Here is a 24,673-nt window from a genome sequence, read left to right on the forward strand (position 1 = left end):
CACTAAGCTTAGGACCCTGGGACTAAACAGCTCCCTCTGCAACTGGATCCTGGACTTCCTGATGGGTCGTCCCCAGGTGGTAAGGGTAGTCAACAACACATCTGCCATGCTGATCCTCAACACCGGGGCCCTTTCGGGGTGTGTGCGTAGTCCCCTCTTGTACTCCCTGTTCACCCATGACTGCATGGCCAAGCACGACTCCAACACCATCATTAAGTTTGCTGATGACACAATAGTGGTAGGCCAGATCACTGACAATGATGAGGCAGCCTATAGGGAGGAGGTCAGAGACCTGGCAGTGTGGTGCCAGGACAACATCCTCTCCCTCAATATGAGCAAGACAAAGGAGCTGATCATGGACTATAGGAAAAGGAGGGCCCGACCAGGTCTCCATCAACATCAACAGGGCTGAAGTGGAGCGAGTCGAGAGTTTCAAGTTCCGTGGTGTACACATCACCAACGAACTATCATGGTCCAAACACACCAAAACAGTTGTGAAGAAGGCACGAAAAACCTTTTCCCCCCTCAGGAGACAAAAAATTGTTGGCATGGGTCTCCAGATCCTCAAAAATGTATACTGCTGAACAATCGAGAGCATCCTGATTGGTTGCATCACAGCCTGGAATGGCAACTGCTCGGCATCTGACCGTAAGGCGCTACAGAGAGTAGTGCGTACTGCCCAGTACATCACTGGGGCCAAGCTTTCTGACATCCAGGACCTATATACTAGGCGGTGTCAGACGAAGGCCCAAAAAATTGTCAAAGACTCCAGTCACCCAAGTCATAGACTGTTCTCTTTGCTACAGCACGGCAAGTGGTACCTGAGCGCCAAGTCTAGGTCTACTTCCCCAACTGGCCATAATTGTATCTGCGGCTGAAAGGTTCTTGGCTCTCCAGGACTTCACTGCCAACTTCATTGACATTTGAATCTGACTAAAGGATTACATTGATTTTTGCCTTTTGTTAATTATTTGAGAACAATATACTTAAAAATATGTATTGTATACTACCCCGCACAGTGGGTGGCAGCATGCACCTCTAATATATGTTTGCGGACCACCATAATAACATAGAAGAAGAACCTCTGGGGTCACTAGAAAAAAGTTTGAAAGATAAGACGATCATGGACAATACATTTCATCAATTAGACAGACATTGGTGCTGTGACCCTTTCAAAATTCATAAGAAAAAAGTATCAACAGGCTTGAGACCAATCTCAGAGACTTTAGTTTCCAAGTTCCCTTCTGCTCCATTGGCACCAACGTGCATTTCTGCACATTGTTGTAAAAATCTTCCTGAAACAGAATACGATGTGTCACCCAGGCCAGTCATATAAAAGTTCTCAAATAATTCACATGCTAGCACACAATGCAGTGTACTGGGTCTCTTTCCACCGTTCATTGTTCTTCACAGGTGAAGCACAAGCTAGATATTCACCATGCCATGAAGAACAAAATGAACACTCAGTATTAGGAAGGTGTTCTGAACTGCCTACCGCTATCACCTTGCTGTAAATCAAACACCTGGCTTCACCTGAAACACTGTTGTGAAGTGCCTTCCCGCCCTGCCTCTTGGTTGTGAGACATGTTACTTTATCCCAGAGAGTCATTATTTGAAAAATATACAGTACCAGTCCAAATTAGACACACCTACTCATTCAATGTTTTTCTTTGTAGAATAATAGTGAAGACATTAAAACTATGAAATAACACATATGGAATCATTCAAAGTAGCCACCCTTTATTTGCCCAGATGACAGCTTTGCACACTCTTGGCATTCTCTCAACCAGCATTATGAGGAATGCTTTTCCAACAGTCTTGAAGGAGTTCACACATATGTTGAGCACTTGTTGGCTGCTTTTCTTTCACTCCGCGGTCCAACTCATCACAAACCATATCAATTGGGTTGAGATCGGGTGATTGTGGAAGCCAGGTCATCTGATGCAGAACTTCATCACTCTCCTTGATCAAATAGCCCTTACACAGCCTGGAGGTGTGTTTTGGGTCATTGTCCTGTTGAAAAAGAAATGATAGTCCCACTAAGAGCAAACCAGACGAGATAGCGTATTGCTGCAGAATGCTGTGGTAGCCATGCTGGTTAAGTGTGCCTTGAATTCTAAATAAATCAAAGACAGCAAAGCCTCCCCACACCATCACACCTCCTCCTCCATGCTTCACGGTGGGAATCACACATGCAGAGATCATCCATTCACCTCTGAGTTTCACAAAGACACAGTGGTTGGAAGCAAAAATCTCAAATTTGGACTCATCAGACCAAAGGATAGATTTCCACTGTCCATTGCTCATGTTTCTTGGCTCAAGCAAGTCTCTTCTTATTATTGGGGTCCTTTAGTAGTGGTTTCTTTGCAGCAATTCGACCATGAAGGCCTGATTCACGCCGTTTCCCATGAATAGTTGATGTTGAGATGTGTCTGTTGCCTGAACGCATTTATTTGGGCTGCAATCTGAGGTGCAGTTAACATTAATGAACTAATCCTCTGCAGCAGAGGTTACTCTGGGTCTTCCTTTTCTGTGGCGGTCCTCATGAGAGTCAGTTTCATCATAGCGCTTGATGGTTTCTGCGACTGCACTTGAAGAAACTTTCAAAGTTCTTGAAACGTTCCTGATTGACTGACCTTCATGTCTTAAACTAATGATGGACTGTCATTTCCCTTTGCTTATTTGAGCTGTTCTCTGCATAAAATGGACTTGGTCTTTTACCAAATATTCTGTATACCACCCCTACCTTGTCACAACACAACTGATTGGCTCAAATGCATTAAGGAAAGAAATTCCCCAAATTAACTTTTAACAAGACACACCTGTTAATTGAAATTGCATTAAGGTGGTTGAGAGAATGCCAAGAGTGTGCAAAAATGTCATCAAGGCAAAGGACGGCTACTTTGAAGAATCTCAAATATAAAATATATTTTGATTTGTTTAACACTGTTTTGATTACAACATGATTTTATATGTGTTATTTCATAGTTTTGATGTCATCACTATTTTTCTAGAATGTAGAAAATAGTAATAAAAAATAAAAAAAGCGGGAAGTAGGTGTGTCCAAACTTTTGACTGGTACTGTGCATAAGATAGACAATGACACATTTGGCAATTAATTAGGTCACAAAAAAGTCTGGCCATCTTTCCACTTGGTTACAAACACAGCATTAGCCCATTAATATAAAAGGACTTCTAATAAAGGGGAAATCTGGGATTCAAACAACAATAAAGCATCACCCTGCCACTTTTCTTTTTGGCGAACAGCTGAGAGATGGGTCTGGAGAAATGTAAAAACTCTCAAATTTAAGGCGCAACGCATTTTCCCCTTCAGGACAATGAAAATATTTTGCATTGGGTCCCCAGATCCTCAAACAGTTTGACAGCTGCACCATCGAGAGCATCCTGCCTGACTGGTTGCATCACCGCCTGGTATGGCAACTGCTCAGCATAAGGCGCTGCAGAGGGTAGTGCGTACATATCACCGGGGGCAAGCTTCCTGCCATCCAGGACCTAGAAACTAGGCGGTGTCAGAGAAAGGCCCAAAATATGGTCAAAGACTCAAAGACTCAAAATATGGTCAGACTCCAGTCATAGACTGTTCTCTCTGCTACTGCACGGCAAGCGGTACCGGAGCATCAAGTCTAGGTTCAAAAGGCTCCTTAACAGCTTCTAACCCCGAACCATAAGACTGCTGAACAATTAATCAAAATGGCTACCGGACTATTTGCATTGAAACCCCCCCGCCCTTTATTTTTTACACTGCTGCTACTCGCTGTTTATAATCTATGCATAGTCACTTTACCCCTACCTACATGTACAAATTACCTTGACTAAACTACCCCCGCACATTGACTCGGTACCGGTACCCCTGTGGATAGCCTCATTATTGTTATTTTATTGTGTTACTTAATTGTAAAAATATATTTTTGTTTATTTAATAAATATTTTCTTAACTCTATTTTCTTAAAACTGCATTGTTGGTAGAGGGCTTGTAAGTAAGCATTTCACGGTAAGGTCTTCTTCACCTGTTGTATTCGGCACATGTGACAAATAACATTTGATTTGATTTGATAAGCTATGGCCTACAGTGTTTATTTTTTACAACATTGTGAACCAATAATTTAGTTTAACAAACTCATATTTTGGGTTCTGATGGGGTAAGACAGCTGAACTAAGCTCAGGAGGCTTTCATGTTATATTCTTCAATAACTAATGGCTATAATCAATTTAAAAGTCTAAAAATGGATGCACTAATGCCGGATTGCACCCTTTAACAGTTTAGCCTCTCTCTATTAGCTCACATGTGAGGTCAGAGCCGAATAATAGAACGGCCTGGATACACTTTTGCCTGTTATAAGTGTGAGGTTTAGATACAACAAAACACAAATTAGAAGCTATAAAGTACAGATGGCTTTTAATCCATTTCTTTGTTACCAAGAGACAGCCATCAATATCATAATCCCATTAGGCTACTTCTTCAAAATCCCCTATCTAGTAGCCTACAGCCATGAGCCTAAGTCAAGGAGGCAATATAGTGAAAATAGGCATCTAAAGCCCAATGAAACCTTTTTTCTTCTCCTAAATCTTCATTTAATAAACTGACCATGGGTACAGTCAGAGGCATATATTTCGCTTGTCTCAGCCTGTCATGTTGTCCCTTGGTCCCATTGATTGGTCCCCATGTAGCCATACCAGAAAGAGAATTGGATACATTACAGACTAACGTTACTCTACATCGGCCAAAAGAGTTTAAAACGATTTAGAATCCTGCATGCTGAGGATACACAACCTATTAACGTTTTTGAACGCCTACAAGGCTATGAAAACGTTTGAAATATACATATAAATAGACGATAGGCTACACACCTCTCGATCAGAGCGTTTTGTTTGCAGTCAATGAAAATCTGTTACAATCTGCTCCATTTGTAACTAATCTGAATTATCCACAAAGCGTCTGTGACAACCACCCGGAAGCAACTAAGGGAAAACTTCCGCAGGTCGGAATGCTCCAAGTTTCAGGCATAATAGGGAGGGATTTTAGTTAATCTTTTTTTTATATTCAACGGTTTTGAGACGTGATACCCATGCACAATTGAATTTGTTATGAAAATGATAATTTAGTAATTTGCTTCTCATTAATGAAATCATGCAATGTTAATATAATGTGTGTTTAAAAAAATATATGTGTCGTGGACCCCCCCTCCCACTACCGCAGTTCACTGTCAAGATAGAGTATTTTCTTCTTAGCACAAGGGTGGAAAACACCTATATTTTGCTCAGTGATAGTCCAATATGTAGCTAGTTTATTAACCAGTATGCACGATTTAATTGTAGTTAAGATAAATATAGCAACATGTTGTTGAACGAATCAAATGTCAGTCTAGAGAAATAAAATATTGACGGCTCGCGAAATGGTATCGACTGTCAAGTCTGGTCATGGCGTCTGAATTTTGGCGCTAGCTAGATAGCGTTAGAGTGGACGTCACATGCACATGCCAAGGTACTTTAACGTTAACGGTATATTGTTTTTAGTTCAACACTAACCGAACTAGTACCTACTAGATAACTAGCCAGTCTTACTGACATATCCAGGGATTTAATGAAAGCGCAATATGAACTTCCCCTCGGGCGTTCTATTGGTTTCTACATCATGCTGAAATTCCATTGACGTCCTCCGCTAGTTAGCTAACGTTAACTGGCTAGGTATCTGCAGTTCAGATACCCACTGAAAACGTCTGTTGCAAAAGTAAAGGACAGTCTTGCTAGCTTGCTCTACTGTTATTTCTACTCAAGCAAGGCATGACATAAGGTATAGTAGACTAGTCTTCATGTGTTGTCTTTTATCAGGATGGTGGACACCAAGCATGTGTTCCAAGTGTCTGGGATCAAGAATCTCCAGAAGAAGGGAAAGTTGCTCCATGGAATCGTTCAACTGGGTGGAAAGTACATTGGTGGCTCTGTAAGTGTTGACATCATAGCTACGGGCTTTCCCGCTCAACCCTCACTCTCCCCTTTTTTATAAGCGGAAAATAGCACCAAAGGCCAGGCTGTGAGACAGCCATTATGAGAGCTGGATGGCACCTGTCACTGTCAAGACAGTTCATTGAGGAAAAGATGAACAGTGGGTGATTAGTCCTGAAAAATGACCTTAATTGGTTTCTGATGTTGGGATGTATTTTTGACTCTGTCATTTTATCCTTGCCCTCAATTGGCTCTTATTATAGTTACTGTACATTTGCCTCTAGTCTCAGGGGCACACAATGTGCTGCAAAGTTCGTATCCCTTTATCCCCGCCACGACTCTGCGGGAAGGTCACGGCAAGAACGGTCACTGGTCAGTTTAGAACTTTAGTTGCTGACCTCTTTGGTATCCGTTGTTTTATTTTCTATGTACTAGGCCTATATCAAATGAGTTGGCCGACCGTGTAGGATATTTTCAATGCCACCAAAACATCACGCTTTTATTTAGATGGTTTGCCTTGGTGGAGTCAAAGCAGATGTGTTGATCTTCCAGGTTTATAAAGATGGAACTACCCATCTGATTGTCACCCGTGAGCTGCCGAGTGAGAAGTTCATGGCAGCCTGTGCAGGAGGTAAGTGATAATGAACGTAAGCGTTACACTTACTAGGTGTCTGAGTGTAAACTGAGTGTACAAAACATTAGGAACACTTGCACTTTCCATGACAGACTGGCCAGGTGAAAGCTATGATCCCTTATTGAATGGGCAATACAAAATATTTAGGTGCTTTTGAACGGGGTATGGTAGTAGGTGCCAGGTGCAGCGCTGCTGGGTTTTTCACACTCTACAGTTTCCTGTGTGTATCAAGAATGGTCCACCACTCAAAGAACATCCAGCCAACTTGACACAACTGTGGGAGTCATTGGAGTCAACATGGGCCAGCGTCCCTGTGGAATGCTTTCGTCACCTTGTAGTCCATGCTGCTACGAATTGAGGCTGTTCTGAGGGCAAAAGGGGGTGCCACTCAATATTAGGAAGGTGTTCCTAATATTTTGTACACAGTGTATTAGGTAGCAAGCTTTGACAAATTCATCTTGTACAGACTAGGGATTCCACAGCTTAATACTCTCATGGACCTTTCATAAGTAGCATTTTAATTATTTTGTGGTGTTTGTCGTTTCTCTTCCCTCTCTGTCAGGCAAATGGATCGTGACTCCAGAATATATTTTTGACTCTGTTAAGAATGGTTCGTGGCTGCCAGAGGGGCCCTATGAGTTGGACATTGTCTCCAAGGGGGGAGTCCCTGGGACCTCTAACCCAGTAAAGGTGTGGAGGGAGAGGGTGACCAGCAGGGCCATGGCTGGGGCCTTCGAGGGTTGGAGGGTCCTCCTGATGGTCAATGAGCCTACTCGCAGAGACATGCTCAGAAGGTGGTCTTTAGAATTGTAATGGGCAGTAATTATGTGTGTGTGTGTGTGTGTGTATATATATATATATATATATATATATATATATATATATATATATATATATATATATATATATATATATATATATATATATATATATATATATATATATATATATGATATTTTAACATGTTTTAGCCATATGTAAGAGCCTACGCTTGAGTAACAGTAATAGACAATGAAGAAATGTCTGAGAATGGAATTCTAAATACATGTGTATTTAATGAATTTGTCAAATGAATGGATTCACATTCAAGGCATAAAGCTTAAGTTACAAGCATTACAAGGCATTCCAAGCATATGCAGTGCATTTGGAAAGTATTCAGACACCTTGACTTTTTCCACATTGTTACGTTACAGCCTTATTCAAAAATGTATTAATGTATCCCATGTATTAAATGGTTTCCCCCCCTCAATCTACACACTCTACCTCATAATAACAAAGCAAAAAAGTTTAGACATTTTTGCACATTTATTAAAAACGTAACTAAAATATCGCTTTTACATAAATATTCAGACCCTTTACTCAGTACTTTAAAGCACCCTTGGCAGTAATTACATCCGTGAGTCTTCTTGGGTATGACACTACAAGCTTGGCACACTTGTATTTGGGGAGTTTATCCAATTCTTCTCTGCAGATACTCTCAAGCTCTGTCAGGTTGGATGGGGAGTGTCGCTGCATCAAGGATCTCTCTGTACGTTGCTCTGTTCATCCTTCCCTCGATCCTGACAGTCTCCCAGTCCCTGCCACTGAAAAACATTTCCACAACATGATGTTGCCATCACCATGCTTCACCGTAGGGATGGTGCCAGGTTTCCTCCAGACGTGATGCTTGGCATTCAGGCCAAAGAGTTCAATCTTGGTTTCATCAGACCAGAGAATCTTGTTTTTCATGGTCAGAGTCCTTTAGGTGCCCTTTGGCAAACTCCAACCGGGCTGTCATGTGTCTTTTACTGAGGTGTGGCATCCATTTGGCCACTACCATAAAGGCCAGATTGGTGGAGTGCTGCAGAGATGGTTGAACTTCTGGAGCTCTGACATAGTGGCCATTGGGTTCTTGATCACCTCCCTGATCAAGGCCCTTCTCCCCCGATTGCTCAGTTTGGCCGGGCAACCAGCTCTAGGAAGAACCTTGGTGGTTCCAACCTTCTTCCATTTAAGAATGATGGAGGCCACTGTTCTTGGGGACCTTCAGTGCTGCAAAAAATGTTTTGGTTCCCTTCCCAGATCTGTGCCTCGACACAATCCTGTCTCGGAGCTCTATAGACAATTCCTTTGACTTCATGTCTTGGTTTTTGCACTGTCATGCACTGCCAGCTGTGGGACCTATATATAGACAGGTGTGTGCCTTTCCAAATCAAGTCCAATCAATTGAATTTACCACAGGTGAACTCCAATCAAGTTGTAGAAACATCTCAAGGATGATCAATGGAAACAAGATGCACCTGAGCTCAATTTTGAGTCTCGTAGCAAAGGGTCTGAATACTTATGTAAACAAGGTGTTTTTTGTCACAATACTTGTTTTCTCTTTGTCATTATGGGGTATTGTGTGTAGATTGATGGAAAAAAGTATTTTTAAAAATCCATTTTAGAATAAGGCTGTAACGTAGCAATGTGTGGAAAAAGTCAAGGGGTCTGAATACTTTCCCGAAGGCACCGTAGATCCTAAGGTTAACTTACAGGACAGAGCATGAACAAAGATATGCACACTAGGCCAGAGGCCTAGGAAATGAGAACATGCAACCTTCCTCCATGGACTGGATACAGGATAAGAGAGAGAACAAAGGCATTTCCATTTCTAACATCTGAAGGTGTAACCTTTCAACCCGAAACAAACCACCATTGACATATCAAATGTTACCAAGTTCACAGTAACCTCAACATTCCCAGGCACCGATCTCCACAGGGTGTCGCAGCGTCTAAGAGCTTGTGCGACGGATGAGACCAATGTAAATGAGACCGAATTCCTGAGAAGACGATCGAACTTGCATGATAGTGTAATTCAGAGGTCACCCTGTACAGACACACGTAAGAGGTCGTCCATCCGTATAGATAGCATCAGTTATTCTCCGTGAACAAGTTTCAGATAGAGACCAAGCATTGAATTAATGCAATATCTTCCATCACACTAGTCCTCTGGATACTATAACATAGAGAAAGATACAGTGCCTTGCGAAAGTATTCGCCCCCTTGAACTTTGCGACCTTTTGCCACATTTCAGGCTTCAAACATAAAGGTATAAAACTGTATTTTTTTGTGAAGAATCAACAACTAGTGGGACACAATCATGAAGGGGAATGACATTTTTTGGATATTTCAAACTTTTTTAACAAATCAAAAACTGAAAAATTGGGCGTGCAAAATTATTCAGCCCCTTTACTTTCAGTGCAGCAAACTCTCTCCAGAAGTTCAGTGAGGATCTCTGAATGATCCAATGTTGACCTAAATGACTAATGATGATAAATACAATCCACCTGTGTGTAATCAAGTCTCCGTATAAATGCACCTGCACTGTGATAGTCTCAGAGGTCCGTTTAAAAGCGCAGAGAGCATCATGAAGAACAAGGAACACACCAGGCAGGTCCGAGATACTGTTGTGAAGAAGTTTAAAGCCGGATTTGGATACAAAAAGATTTCCCAAGCTTTAAACATCCCAAGGAGCACTGTGCAAGCGATAATATTGAAATGGAAGGAGTATCAGACCACTGTAAATCTACCAAGACCTGGCCGTCCCTCTAAACTTTCAGCTCATACAAGAAGACTGATCAGAGATGCAGCCAAGAGGCCCATGATCACTCTGGATGAACTGCAGAGATCTACAGCTGAGGTGGGAGACTCTGTCCATAGGACAACAATCAGTCGTATATTGCACAAATCTGGCCGTTATGGAAGAGTGGCAAGAAGAAAGCCATTTCTTAAAGATATCCATGGGGCGGCAGGGTAGCCTAGTGGTTAGAGCGTTGGACTAGTAACTGGAAGGTTGCAAGTTCAAACCCCCGAGCTGACAAGGTACAAATCTGTCGTTCTGCCCCTGAACAGGCAGTTAACCCACTGTTCCTAGGCCGTCATTGAAAATAAGAATTTGTTCTTAACTGACTTGCCTAGTAAAATAAAGGTAAAATAAAAAAAATAAAATAAAAAAGTGTCGTTTAAAGTTTGCCACAAGCCACCTGGGAGACACACCAAACATGTGGAAGAAGGTGCTCTGGTCAGATGAAACAAAAATGGAACTTTTTGGCAACAATGCAAAACGTTATGTTTGGCGTAAAAGCAACACAGCTCATCACCCTGAACACACCATCCCTACTGTCAAACATGGTGGTGGCAGCATCATGGTTTGGGCCTGCTTTTCTTCAGCAGGGACAGGGAAGATGGTTAAAATTGATGGGAAGATGGATGGAGCCAAATACAGGACCATTCTGGAAGAAAACCTGATGGAGTCTGCAAAAGACCTGAGACTGGGACGGAGATTTGTCTTCCAACAAGACAATGATCCAAAACATAAAGCAAAATCTACAATGGAATGGTTCAAAAATAAACATATCCAGGTGTTAGAATGGCCAAGTCAAAGTCCAGACCTGAATGCAATCGAGAATCTGTGGAAAGAACTGAAAACTGCTGTTCACAAATGCTCTCCATCCAACCTCACTGAGCTCGAGCTGTTTTGCAAGGAGGAATGGGAAAAAATGTCAGTCTCTCGATGTGCAAAACTGATAGAGACATACCCCAAGCGTCTTACAGCTGTAATCGCAGCAAAAGGTGGCGCTACAAAGTATTAACTTAAGGGGGCTGAATAATTTTGCACGCCCAAATTTTCAGTTTTTGATTTGTTAAAAAAGTTTTAAATATCCAATAAATGTCGGTCCACTTCATGATTGTGTCCCACTTGTTGTTGATTCTTCACAAAAAAATACAGTTTTATATCTTTATGTTTGAAGCCTGAAATGTGGCAAAAGGTCGCAAAGTTCAAGGGGGCCGAATACTTTGTCCAGGCACTGTACATGTTGGCCCCTCAGAGGGGGAAGGGCTGACTAGTCCTTGGGCATTGACCTTTTTGTTCCCCTCACATTTTCCGTGCAGCTCCAGGTGACACACATTAGGGCCAAGCCTACAGAATCGTCTTGAAATGAATGGACCTCAAACCTCATGCTTAGACATCTAAATGATGCATTTCTTGTCTTCTCAAAAATGTTGTGTCCTGTATTTGCTACATCATATATCAGACACACCTGTCACTTAATTTATCATGAACATATATTTTTTTCAGAATCCTAAAAGCTGGGAAGGCCAATGTGTACTCGTACCCTCCTCCCTCCCATGCTGACGTGACACACGTGTTGACAAAACACGTCACAGAGCATGTGAAGGCCCACAATGCACCGTGCTACTCCATAGAACACATGGCCCTGCATCTTTTTGGGGTAAATGTCTATCTAGATATCTGTTGATTAGAGTAATTAACAATTACACCCAGTGAAAGGCTTGTATAATAAGGCTCAATCTAAGTGCTCTGTCTTGTCTTCAGGAGAACGTGTGTTCTGATATGGGTTTAACCTGGACAGAGGGCCAGCCAGAGGAGACACAGGAGGCCAATGATGCACTCTCCACAGACTTTTCAGAGCTGGAGAGCGAGGCCAGGGACTACATCTCTCAAATAGGGGTGAGGGGCAGGTCTTTTCAAATCCGTCTATGTTTAGCAATGAAACGCAAGGTTTCCAATCATTGTTTTTCTGGGCGAAAACTCATGTCAGTCGTACAACTTTTTCAGTCGTCATTTTAATGACTGCATGTGTGACATTGTGGATGGCTCGTTTCATGCAGGAGCGGAAAAGACTCCCAGATATCCTGAGCTACTATGCCCCCGGACCGTACGCTCAGGTATGCAGATCTGCTCAAAGCGTCTACCATACATGCGTATTATACAACTGTAAATGAGTGTGTGACGTGTCAAAGGAGATCAGGTCATTCAATTTCCTTTATGTCAGGCGCCTCACTGAAAGGTGACATTTTGTGCATAGACGCATCATATCCGGGTCACCTGATTTAACCAATGCTGTCAGTTGATTGGTGAAGCGTGATTGGCAGAGCTATTAAAGGTAGTCTCTCACTGTCCCTCCGGCACCTTCCCAAGTGGATTTTCTTCCGATTGCTATTATAAACGGCCATGTAGTTCTTTTTCACATTTCCTAAGTTCATATTCAAGTGGGCAATAGATGACAGTTACCGAGATGACCTGATGAACTTCTGATGTCCTTCTCTTTCTCCACCCCAACTGCTCACGCCATTATCATCTCTCTCAATTTTTTTGTAGACTGCTGTAGCCAACTTCAGCAACGTGCAGAGCCTCACTGAGTGTGGTTTATTCACCCAAGCCCTAGAGGAGCTCCAGTTGTACCTGCTGCCAGGGCAGCTCCCCCCAGCTCCATTCCTCCAGCCCCTCATGCGTCACGCTCTCCACGTAAAGACCACACAAACTGTTTGTTGTCCATTGTCAAAAAATCTAAACCTGATTCCCTGGCTACTCATAGCTCCTCTTTCCCCATCCAGGGGGATGCCAAGCCTTTCTTTCTCAGCGAGTTCCGCACGGTTCTCCACAGCATCCTGAGGAACAACCCTCCCTGGGGTTCTCCAGCTAGCGGGACATTCTTCATGAAGGTGCTACAGTGTCCCCAGTGTCGAAAAGGAGTCTGGCCCCTTTTGGAGACATCACTCAGGTATAGAACACTAGAGAGACACTTATACAAAGGCCATAAACTGTATGTCCCAATAACGTCTGTTCAAAAGATTATTTTAATATGAGATACCCAAGTCTCCTGTGTTATCATGGGCTATCTGCAATTCTACTATATCCATCTCTCTTTTTTACATACCCTACCGGTGAAAAGTTTTAGAACACCTCATTCAATGTTTTTTTCTACATTCTAGAATAATTGTGAAGACATCAAAACTATGAAATTACACATGGAATCAAGTAAGAACCAAAAATGTGTTAAACAAATCAAAATATATTTCATATTTGAGATTCTTCAAATAGTCACCCTTTGCCTTGATGACAGCTTTGCACACTCTTGGCATTCTCTCATCCAGCTTCACCTGGAATGCTTTTCCAACGGTCTTGAAGAAGTTCCCTCATATGCTGAGCACTTGTTGGCTGCTTTTTCTTCACTCTACGGTCCAACTCATCCCAAACCTTCTCAATTTGGTTGAGGTCGGGAGTTTGTGGAGGACAGGTTATCTGATGCAGCGCTCCATCACTCTCCTTGATCAAATAGCCCTTACACAGCCTGGAGGTGTGTTGGGTCATTGTCTTGTTGAAAAACAAATGACAGTCCCACTAAGCCCAAACAAGATGGAATGGCGTATCGCTGTGTTGGTTAAGTGTGCCTTGAATTCTAAATGAATCACAGACAGTGTTACTAGCAAAGCACCATAACACCACCTCCTCCATGCTTTACGATAAAAAATACACACGTGGAGGTCTTACAAAGACACGGCGGTTGGAACAAAAAAATCTCCAATTTGGACTCCAGACCAAAAGACACATTTCCACCGGTCTAATGTCCATTGCTCGTATTTCTTGGCCCAAGCAAATCTCTTATTCTTATTGGTGTCTTTTAGTAGTGGTTTCTTTGCAGCAAATCCACCATGAATGCCTGAGTCACAGTCTCCGCTGAACAGTTGATGTTGAGATGTGTCTGTTACTTGAACTCTGTGAAGCATTTATTTGGGCTGCAATCTGAGGTGCCGTTTACTCTAATGAACTTATCCTCTGCAGCAGAGGTAACTCTGTGTCTTCCATTCCTGTGGCGGACCTCATGAGAGCCAGTTTCATCATAGCGCTTGATGGTTTTTGCAACTGCACTTGAAGAAACTTTGAAAATTCTTGAAATGTTCCATATTGACTGATCTTCATGTCTTAAAGGATGGACTGTTGTTTCTCTTTGCTTATTTGAGCTGTTCTTGCCATAATATGGACTTGGTCTTAACCCTATTCGGTAAATCTTCTGTATACCAACCATACATGGTCACAACGCAACCGATTGGCTCAAATGCATTAAGAAGGAAAGACATTCCACAAATGAACTTTTAACTTTTAAGGCACACCTGTTAATTGAAATGCATTCTAGGTGACTACCTCATGAAGCTGGTTGAGCGAATGCCAAGAGTGTGCAAAGTTGTCATCACGGCAATGGGTGGCTATTTGAAGAATTTCAAATATATTTGAACACTTTTTTCGATTAGTACGTGATTCCATATGTGTTATTTCATAGTTTTGATCTCTTCACTATTATTCTGCAATGTATAAAATAGTCAATATAAAGAAAAACCCTTGAAAAAAGCAGGTGTTCTGGCGACCGTGTCAGCGTGCATGCGCCCGGCCCGCCACAGGAGTCGCTAGAGCGCGATGGGACCCGGACGACGCTGGGCCAATTGTGCGCCACTTCATGGGTCTCCCGGTTGCAGCAGGCTGCAACACAGCCTGGGATCGAATCCGGATCTATCGTGACACCTCTAGTACTGCAATGCAGTGCCTTAGACTGCTGCGCCACTCGGGAGCCAATCCTTCTCCTTTTCATGTTGTACCCATCTTCCTTCTTTTGGTGTCTCTGTTTCTCCAGGTTCTGCATGGGTAGCAAGCCCTGTCACTCACTCCCTAGCCCCGCCTCCCCAGAGCTGCTCCGCTTCCATGGTGACCTGCAGGCCTTTATGCTCGAGCTCTTCAAGTGTGACATGTACTCAGCTAGCAAAGGGTAATCCCCACCGACAGGACACAGGCATATATTGGCGTAATGTAGAAAACAGGCATCACTTACTTGAAACAACTTCGATAGTTCCAATCAACGTCATGCACCACAGACACGACACTGGATATTTCAACATGTCCTCCGTCTTCCCTCAGAGAGGCGGGAGGCTTGCGGTCGTCCGTCCTCTACAGGGTTTTCTGGAGCTTGTGGGAGCGCTCGACGCTGGCCTCCAAGGCCGTGCAGCAGATCGCCCAGCTCCTGGTCCAGGCCTCATTGTGGGAACGCTCTGTCTCGGAGGTAAACCTGGACACGTTCTCAAGTCCCTGTTCCTGTCCTCACCAACATTCCAGTCACATACAGTAGGCCACCATCCCTGTCCCGCCCATAGTTCAGTTCAAAGTCGATTCTGAACTTGCAGCGTACCATCTAAGGCAGTGGTTCCCAAATTGTGGGGTGCTGTGTCAGCAGGGGAAGTGCAGGGGTCTTTTATTTAAAAATAATTGGGGTGGGGGGGGACTCAGTTCCTCTTGTCATGTTAGTCATTACAGACCTTAGAGATATTTGTAACTTATCAGAAATGCCCAGATCAACTAGCCCATGTCAGCTGTTTTTGTTTGTTTTTTTTAGGTATTTTAAGCCGTAGATATTGTTGTAATTATTCTTTTTTGTCACATGAATAGACATTAGACAAGCCTAAATGTGTAGGGTTGCAAGAACATTTGCTTTAGAACTGCAACATTTTCTTTGCTCCCATGGTAACATTTGTAGAATTGTAGGCAATCAGCTTTAAACCTGCAAAATTCTCTCCACCAACAAGAGGGGTGTGAACAGTGTTTGTGCACATAGAAATAGACTGGTGCGGGGAGGAATTGCAGGAATTGTAATGGAATTGGGCCCTCACTCTGGTCCAGCTAACTACCCAGCTCTGTTTTTTTGTGCTGTGGTTGCTTGCGTAGGGTCAGGAGAGGGACTGTGAGAGAGACCGGAGGCAGACGCTGGTACTGACCCTGCAGGACACGCTGGGCGTGGTGGTGGACTACTGGTGGCAGGAGTACAGCCGCCTCAACCGCAGCCTGGTGGACAAAGGCCTGGAGGACCTGGCTCAACACATCGCCATCCTCTGTCAGGGTACTACGCTGCACTGCACGCAGGTCTGAGGCTCCGTCCCGAGCGGCACTCTGTTCCCGATTATAGTACACAACGTTCGCACTACCTGTGGACCTCTGGTGAGAGGTAGTGCACTGTATAGGGAATCGGGTACCATTCGGGACGCAACCAGTCTGACACACAGCAGCACAGTGTTAATCATGTGTTCTAACTGCTCCCGTGTTGATGTGGATGGTATTCTTCCTGCCCTCAGACCTGCCCCCGGATGTCCTCCAGACGTTTGTTCCCGGGATGGTCCCAACCAGGCTACGGATGGTCACGGCAGACGCCATCTTTAGGAACGTGTGCTGCAGGAACGGCATCATCATAGGAGCAGAGCCCATCTCGCTAAGGAAGATTGTACGTTTTGGCCAAGCCTATGTTAGAATGTGTTTGGTTTCCCCGTCTTGGCTCTTGTGTCCCAGGTGTAGTACAAGTGCAACAGCGGTACAGTGTATTGGAGCTCTGTTGCACATACAGGCCAGTTATTTTGCTGGGATCAGATTCTCCTGCTGCTGTCCTCACTGCTGGGCCTCTCACTGTCACAGCTGCTAACGCTGGTGTCTTTATTCTTCTGTCTAACATACACGCACACACCTCCTATACTACAGACCCTCTCTATAAAGACCCTCTCCTTCATCTTAGTGTGTGTGTGTGTGTGTGTGTGTGTGTGTGTGTGTGTGTGTGTGTCCTGACAGGTGTCCTCCTACCTGCCAGCCCTGGGGAGGCTGTGCGCGGTCAGGACAGGTGGCTCCAGAGTCTCCCGGGCAGACAGCGGGGGCCCTCGGCCTGGGACTGAACCCACCTCCTGCAGCTGGAGCACCCAGGGGACTGATACAGGGTGAGTCTGTGTGTCTGTGCCCCCACTGACCACTCCAGTCAGGCTAGAGGCCATACAACCAACCTCCCTGAGGAAGGTGTAGAGGGGGGAAAGCTGTGTGGATGGGAGAGGTGAGAAAGGGAGGAGATGTGGTGAAATGAGGGGAAAGAAGGAGGGGGTGAGAGGATGCCATAGGAGAGGAGAGTGTGAGAGAGCAGGTCAGAGTGAGTGTGGAGATGTGGAGTCCTCAGTGGACATGCCTCCTCACATGCCTATGTATCAGAGATTACAGGAGAGGTGCAGAGAGCAGGTTAGAGACCCTACAGCTAGGCTTCTCTGGACAGACTGATGGCTCACCTCTCTCCCCTGCCACCACCCCCCCCCCCCGCGTCATACCAGGCAGCTGCTGCTGTTCAACACCCCGCCGCTGGCACAGACACGGGGTGGCAGGGCCCGCTGGGGATGAGGTTCACCTCAAGGCTAGCAGCTCACTCACCGACCAGCCTCGGCCTCTTTTCCACTCAAACACTTTAATCACCAACATTCACCTTTTTCAATAGAAAATCAAAAGACAAGTTATTTTGTTACCTCACCTTACAAAAATATATATTTTTCAATGAATAATTGTGTATTACTCAGAGAGTTGGGGTGAGGGGATCGTATGATATAGATGATTTGGTTTAGAAAGCTGAGGTAGCATGTGAGTGAGAGGCCATGAATGTGCCTTAATAGATAAAGTGTGTGATGAGGAGAGTCCCTCTCTTGCTCTCCTCAGCTCTTCCTGTAAGGACAGCTTGCCATCAGGGCACAAGTCCAGACAAAGGCTGGCGGGAGGCTCTCCATAATTGAAGCCCTGTTTCCTCCTGCTGGCTTAATCAAGCAGAGCTTATTGCTTTTCTGTTTAAGCCCGTTTGGGTTTGTCATTCTCTGTATCGCTCTCTCGCCCTCTCTCGACACATGTTACTGTAGTCTAGCAGTTAGAGCGTTGGGCCAGTAACCGAAGAGTCGCGTGTTCGAAGACTCGAGTCGACAAGTTGAAAAATCTGCCGACGTGTCCTTGAGCTAGGTACTTAATAGCTAATTTGCTCCAGGGGCGCCGCACTAATATGGTTGACCATGTAAAACAACACATTTCACTGCACCTATCCGTTGTGTGACAATAAAACATATATGTATTATTTTACTACAGCACAGTGAATCACAGCATCCCTTAAAGGCATAGTAGGCAGCTTTTTTGGCGACCTGAACAATTTCACGTAGAATGTGTGTTAAAGATCTGTTATGCACAGCCGCGAGCTGCCTAGTGACACGAGCCTACCAGACGAGCAAAATTGCTTGCCTCGAAGTGAGCATAGAAGTAACACTGAAGCATGCATGAGAGCATCAGCTGTTCTGGATGACTGTGTGATCACGCTCTCCGTAGCCGATGGGAGTAAGACCTTTAAACAGGTCAACATTCACAAGGCCGTGGGGCCAGACGGATTACCAGGACGTGTACTCTGAGCATGCACTGACCATCTGGCAAGTGTCTTCACTGGCATTTTCAACCTCTCCCTGACTGTGTCTGTGATATCCACATGTTTCAGGTAGTCCCTGTGCCCAAGAACACTAAGTTAACCTGCCTATATGACTATCGACCTATAGCACTCACTTCTGTAGCCATGAAGTGCTTTGAAAGGCTGGTCATGGCTCACATCAACACCATTATCCCACTCCAATTTGCATAGCGTCCCAACAGATCCACAGACAATGCAATCTCTATTGCACTCCACACTACCTTTTCCCACCTGGACAAAAGGAACACCTACCTGAGAATGCTATTCATTGACTACAGCTCAGCGTTCAACACCATCGTGCCCTGAAGGCTCATCACTAAGCTAAGGACCCTGGGACTAAACACTTCCCTCTGCAACTGGATCCTGGACTTCCTGATGGGCCGCCCCCAGGTGGTAAGGGTAGGTAACAACACATCTGCCACGCTGAACCTACATGGGGGCCCCTCAGGGGTGCGTGCTCAGTCCCCTCTTGTACTCCCTGTTCACCCATGACTGCATGGCCAGGCACGACTCCAACACCATCATTAAGTTTGCAGATGACACAACAGTGGTTGGCCTGATCACCGACAGACGATGAGGTCGCCTTTTGGGAGGAGGTCCAAGACCTGACCGTGTGGTGCAAGGACAACAAACTCTCCCTCAACATGATCAAGACAAAAGAGGTGATTGTGGACTACAGGAAAAGGAGGACCGAGCACGCCCCCATTGTCATCGACGGGGCTGTAGTGGTACATGTTGAGGGCTTCAAGTTCCTTAGTGTCCACATCACCAACAAACTATCATGGTCCAAACACACCTAGACAGTCGTGAAGAGGGCACGACAATGCCTATTACCCCTCAGGAGACTGAAAAGATTGGGCATGGGTCCTCAGATCTTCGAAAGGTCTATAGCTGCACCATCGAGAGCATCCTGATTGATTGTATCACCCACTGCCTGGAATTGCAACTGCTCGGCCGCAAGACACTACAGAGGGTAGTGCGTACGGCCCTGGGCCAAGTTTCCTGCTGTCCAGGACCTCTATACCAGGCGGTCAAAGGAAGTTCCTAAAAATTGTCAAAGACTCCAGCCACCCTAGTCTCTCTGCTACCGCATGGCAAACAGTACCGGAGCGCTGAGTCTAGGTCCAAAAGGCTTCCTAACAGCTTCCACCCCCAAGCCATAAGACTCCTGAACAGCTAATCTAATGACTACCCTAACCCCTGTTTTTTACCCTGCTGCTACTCTCTGGTTATTATCTATGCATAGTCACGTTAACTCTACCTACATGTACATATTACCTCAATTACCTCGACTAACCTGTGTCCCCGAACATTGACTCTGTTCCGGTACCCCCTGTATATAGCCTCGCTACTGTTATTTTACTGCTGCTCTTTAACTATGTTACATTTTTACTTGACATATATTTTTCTTAACGGCGTTGTTGGTTAAGGGCTTATAAAAAAGCATTTCACTACACCTGTTTTATTCGGCCCATGTGACACAAAATTAGATTAGATTTTCTCATTGAAAGCAAGTCTGAGAAGCTGTAGATCTGTTCTATTTGCACTATTTTTATGCTTCTTGTTAAGTTTAATTTTGGTTAGTTTTACTTTCGCATTTGTACACAAGCTGAAAATAAAATGTTTGCTTATTGAAAATATATTTGGTACAATTCTATTTAAAAAATATATTTTTTATTATTACAAAACATATACACACACAAATGACAGCATACGCACACAAACAACATCATCACACCTGCCCAGACCCACTTGCTCACACCATCTCCAGCGCTTGCATCACTCTCCGCCACATGGCCTCAAACTGCACCATTTTATTTCTCTCAGTAGCCCACCCACTTTCAACATTTTGGATAATAAAGCATTGACCTTTCCATTGTTATCAGTAGAGGATTGGTTGATTTCCAGTTAAGTAAGATAAGAGTATCATCCAACCCATCAGGTATCTCACTACACCCTCATATGCCATGCCTTGAACATATGCAGACTGACAGAGTCAGTGAATTTACATTGTAATACTTCTCACAGCCAACTTTCTAGCTGAGCCCATAACTTTTGGACTTGATAACATTCCCAGAAGGCATAGATAATTGAATCGTTGTTAGTTTTACACTTAAAACGTGACTCTGCCGTCGTGCTGTAGAATTGGTGAATGTTGTCGCTTGTATAATACATTCTATACATTAGTTTTATACAGTATTAAGCGTTCATTTTCGTTAACTGTCATTTTGTTAATGTTCCAACATTCCCTCCATCTTGTGCCAATATCAGTTATTTTTAATTCATGGTTCCAATATTTTTTTTCTAAGAGGTTGTCAGTTGGATAGGCTCTCTGCAAGGTAAGATATACAAAACCTATCATATGACCATCCTTTTTTGACTCGGTAAGATTCCCTCGAGAGTGTCCTGATGTCCCAAACATTTCAAATAGAATTTTCCTGATATGAAAGATAAGTTGCATGTATTTGAAAATATCTACATTGGTCAGTCCAAAATTGCTTTTTACAATTATTTCCTATTACAAAGTCATTTACGGTTTCTATGCCTTTAGCATTCCATGTGGACCAATTTATTGGTGAATTCTGAAAAGCTTGCTGGTTTTGTGTTCTACCCGGTAATTAATTGCATACACATGGTGTCCCAGGTCTAAATCTGTCTGGGGGGGGGAGCAGTGGGACTGTTTTCAAGGTCCAGAGTTGAGTTTGAGGGCTCTACACTATTCATTACCTGTTTTGTTACTTCTTCTGCCTATTGTAAAACATTTTTTAAATGAAATAAAACTGCTTTTTATGATTAAAAAAGAACCTTTTAGAAAGCCTCAAATGCAATTGAACAAAAGCAGTTGTGGAAGTGTTTCTTATGTTGCTGCCTCTCTGATTCTGAGGTGATCTTTATCACACCGTGTGGGGTGGAAATGGCACTGGAGAGAGTCTGCTGCCTTTGTGTGTGTGTGTGTGTGTGTCTGTGTGTATTTTGTGTTGGCTGAATGGCTTATTGTACAATGCCCCCGGGCTTGCAGTGATCCTGCACCCAGAGTGACAGAATGATAATCCTCTATAGTATGGACGATCATAGGGGAATGAGAGAGGCTCTCTCGCCAAGTCTGTTGCCCGTCTCCCCATGTGGACAGGGTACTTTTTGAGTTAAGTGGGATGAGATGAAAATGTTTCTCACACACACGCAGGCACTTCTGATCTCTTCACAGACTTGTCCCTGCTAATAACAAGCTACGTGACAGAACGTGTGTTCCTCCCACACTGTCGGGGAGATTCCGCCCGGGTTCTGAACAGCCCAATTACAGGGAACAAGCAGGCTTCCCTGTAGTAAAGCATGCCTCCCCCTCTCTCTCCTCTTCACTGTCACCCACATGTCAGACGTCCTGCTGGCAGCCAGGCAACAGGTCTCCCCTCCGCACACTCACTCACAGCACTACTGACAGCCATACAGCTATTAGCACTACGCAGCTTTGAAGAACGCACTTTCACTACTTCGTCTTTATTTATTTCTCATAATCTCCTTTTTCCCCATTGAAATAACTCAGTTGGGGTTTTACTTACTAGGCGGCGGAAAAAGGACGGAAAAAGGACCTGTGACGCCTACGGAGCCGCCGTGTGTGGTAATTTGATCAAGCGCGTCGTCGCTAGCTAGATGGGACGGTGTTGCGGTATTCCACAGCCAGGACACACAGCTCAGGCTGTAGTGTTATTGCTGCATGGCCAAACTGGTCATCTCTCCTTGACCACGTCATCATTAAATTCTGTAGGAAATATTGAATTGCATTCTAGAGTATTAATTTACCCAGCGTCCTCCTTGGCGTTTACACTACCTCACAGGATCCATTTCCTCAGTGCAATTGGGTGTGACCTTAATTTTGGTTATTCTTCAAACGTGGGGGGGGGGGGGGGGGGGACACACAGTGGAGACGAGTAACACACTGACTGCACTGTATTTGAGAGTATGGGCTTTAGTAGGTGCACAGTGCTTCATAGTGACAGCCATTAAAAGACTGAGCTGAGAGTATCTCTTTGCCAGGGTCCTGGTAGTTGTCTGTTTGAATGAGGCACAGCACAGTGGCCCTGTACACACTGCTGCCACTGCTCTGTTACTCCGAGGATGTTCCATTGCTTTGTGCGCGTGTCCGTGTCTTCATAAGATGTAGAATTACTAATCCCAGCTGTGAAAGGAAATTCCTCTCTATGGACATTCATTGTGGCAGTATTAAATAGTTTGAAGAATGGCCATGACGATAATGTTTGTTGTCAGACCTGACCCTGTCTCCCGTCTCTACCCAGAATGGCCAGCAGTCTGGTTAACGGAGCAGGTCTGGGCAAGGAGAACATCCCCAGAGGTCTCAACCGTGTCAACACAGCAGGTAACACACACACACAAACACACACACACACGCTTCTCTGCATATTTGCAAGCAAAAAAAAATGTATTTTTCATAGACTGATGCACAGGACTAGGTCATCAGTAGAGCGAGGACACGAGAGCCTTGTCGTCCGTTTGAACTTAATGAAGAGCCCATTATGTATTTATAAAGCCATGGATTAGCAGATGGTGTAGCTATGTGGGTGGATTCAATAGGCTTTTCTCGTCTGTAACGAGTTCACCTTGTTTGCCACCTCTGGCATTCTCATTGAAATTCCACACACTGTTTATTTTTTGGATCTATTATTCACATTTTTTAGGGTAAAAAAAAAAGAAAAAAAGAATCATAATCGCACGGATAAAAGAGAAACGTGGAAATAATGACAAAAGACAACACCACCACCACACGGGCACACAATTGGTCGTCAGATCCCCAGTTTAAGAATATTAAACACAGTAATTAGGGCTGTGCTGTGAAAGTGACTTACTACGTGCACAACTTCCTGCACTTAAGAGGCTTGGCACTCTGTGTGAACTCTCTGAGGTGTCAGCGCTCATATCTCCCCTCTCACCTGATCAGAAAGGCCCTGCACCAGAGCCAGGGAGGTGGTGTCGGGGAGGGCAGGCAGGAGACTCCAGGCTGTTTGCATGTGTTGTTTTTCCACTACGTGATCTCTATACCGATGCGCTCAGCATACATTTTTGATGAACCATCAGCACATCTCTCGGACACACACACACAGATTTCATATTGCTTTCCTATGACCTATTTTTCTGTGCTGCATATCTCTAGCAGCTGAGAGGGGCTGTGGGTTTAGGAAGGTCGTTGTCTGTGCACTGGCAGTTCTACAGTCTCCTTGGTGTACGTGCTGTCCTGACTCCACTGTTGAGTTTCTTGGGTGCTACTAACATAGCTAGCATTGAGGAGAGCACTCTTACAGTAGGTGAGGTGCAACATTAAAAAGTGGCATATTGTACCCCTGATTCCTGTTAGAACGCTCAATTGAAATCACATCGCTATCCAGTGACCACCGTCTTGTGATGCTCTCTACACACATCAAATCGGTTCCCTGTCGTATGTCACCGATCAAGCCCAGTTCACAACATTCTTACGCAGTTTTTAAACTTCCATGGCAAGCCAGGTTTGGTGTTTTTATACAGTAGGATATTACCATCCAATAGTGTACGAGGTTGTACATTCAGACATGGGTGTAAATGAATACTTGGCACTGTGTATAGTTTTCTAGCACCGTTCTGACAAATAGCGTTCTTATTGGAACCGATTGCCAGCGGCGTTTTGAACCAGCTTGCCAGTCAACACGCAGTACGGCTACACAGACAAAGTGGAGGGGGTTCAACACACACATTTAACTTTTCTATTAAAGAATGAAATGGGGGATTGTTAGAGGGATTTCTAGAAAAGGACAGGCGGATTTATCCATTCCGTGCTTTATAAATGCTGAGCATGCAATTACCCCTGTAATGGAGGCATTTCGTCCAAATTGGAGCCATTACAGTGATTTAACAGTGCGTGGATTGGGCCTGGCATTTGCGAGGATGTGTACACACGGGGAGCTGTGGAATGGGTGTTTTAATCACAGCG

The 24,673-nt window shown here is 44.3% G+C and overlaps 2 protein-coding genes across 3 annotated transcripts in view; one reads left to right on the forward strand and one right to left on the reverse strand.

The window, feature by feature from the left end:
* kiaa0825 (KIAA0825 ortholog) overlaps positions 1-4,998 on the reverse strand; it is a 169,847-nt gene extending 164,849 nt beyond the window's left edge. Inside the window, exon 1 of the mRNA XM_021620901.3 lies at positions 4,870-4,998. The gene's annotated coding sequence lies outside the window, so the exon portion shown is untranslated. The remainder of the gene's footprint in view (positions 1-4,869) is intronic.
* Positions 4,999-5,202: 204 nt separating this feature from the next.
* Positions 5,203-24,673, forward strand: part of slf1 (SMC5/6 complex localization factor 1) — a 38,747-nt gene continuing 19,276 nt past the window's right edge. The window contains exons 1-15 of one of the 2 annotated variants that reach the window (XM_021620907.3): positions 5,203-5,503; positions 5,851-5,962; positions 6,517-6,595; positions 7,161-7,392; positions 11,700-11,853; positions 11,958-12,092; positions 12,254-12,310; positions 12,744-12,890; positions 12,980-13,146; positions 15,052-15,183; positions 15,333-15,474; positions 16,134-16,305; positions 16,538-16,683; positions 17,022-17,164; positions 22,992-23,071. In XM_021620907.3, the coding sequence (XP_021476582.3) occupies positions 5,490-5,503; positions 5,851-5,962; positions 6,517-6,595; positions 7,161-7,392; positions 11,700-11,853; positions 11,958-12,092; positions 12,254-12,310; positions 12,744-12,890; positions 12,980-13,146; positions 15,052-15,183; positions 15,333-15,474; positions 16,134-16,305; positions 16,538-16,683; positions 17,022-17,164; positions 22,992-23,071 (1,912 nt within the window). In that variant the 5' untranslated portion in view covers positions 5,203-5,489. The remainder of the gene's footprint in view (positions 5,504-5,850; positions 5,963-6,516; positions 6,596-7,160; positions 7,393-11,699; positions 11,854-11,957; positions 12,093-12,253; positions 12,311-12,743; positions 12,891-12,979; positions 13,147-15,051; positions 15,184-15,332; positions 15,475-16,133; positions 16,306-16,537; positions 16,684-17,021; positions 17,165-22,991; positions 23,072-24,673) is intronic. The other variant, XM_021620908.3, reaches the window with a different exon arrangement.

Source organism: Oncorhynchus mykiss, chromosome 11, assembly GCF_057628025.1.
Source record: "Oncorhynchus mykiss isolate SJ-2025 chromosome 11, ASM5762802v1, whole genome shotgun sequence".
NCBI lineage: Eukaryota > Metazoa > Chordata > Actinopteri > Salmoniformes > Salmonidae > Oncorhynchus > Oncorhynchus mykiss.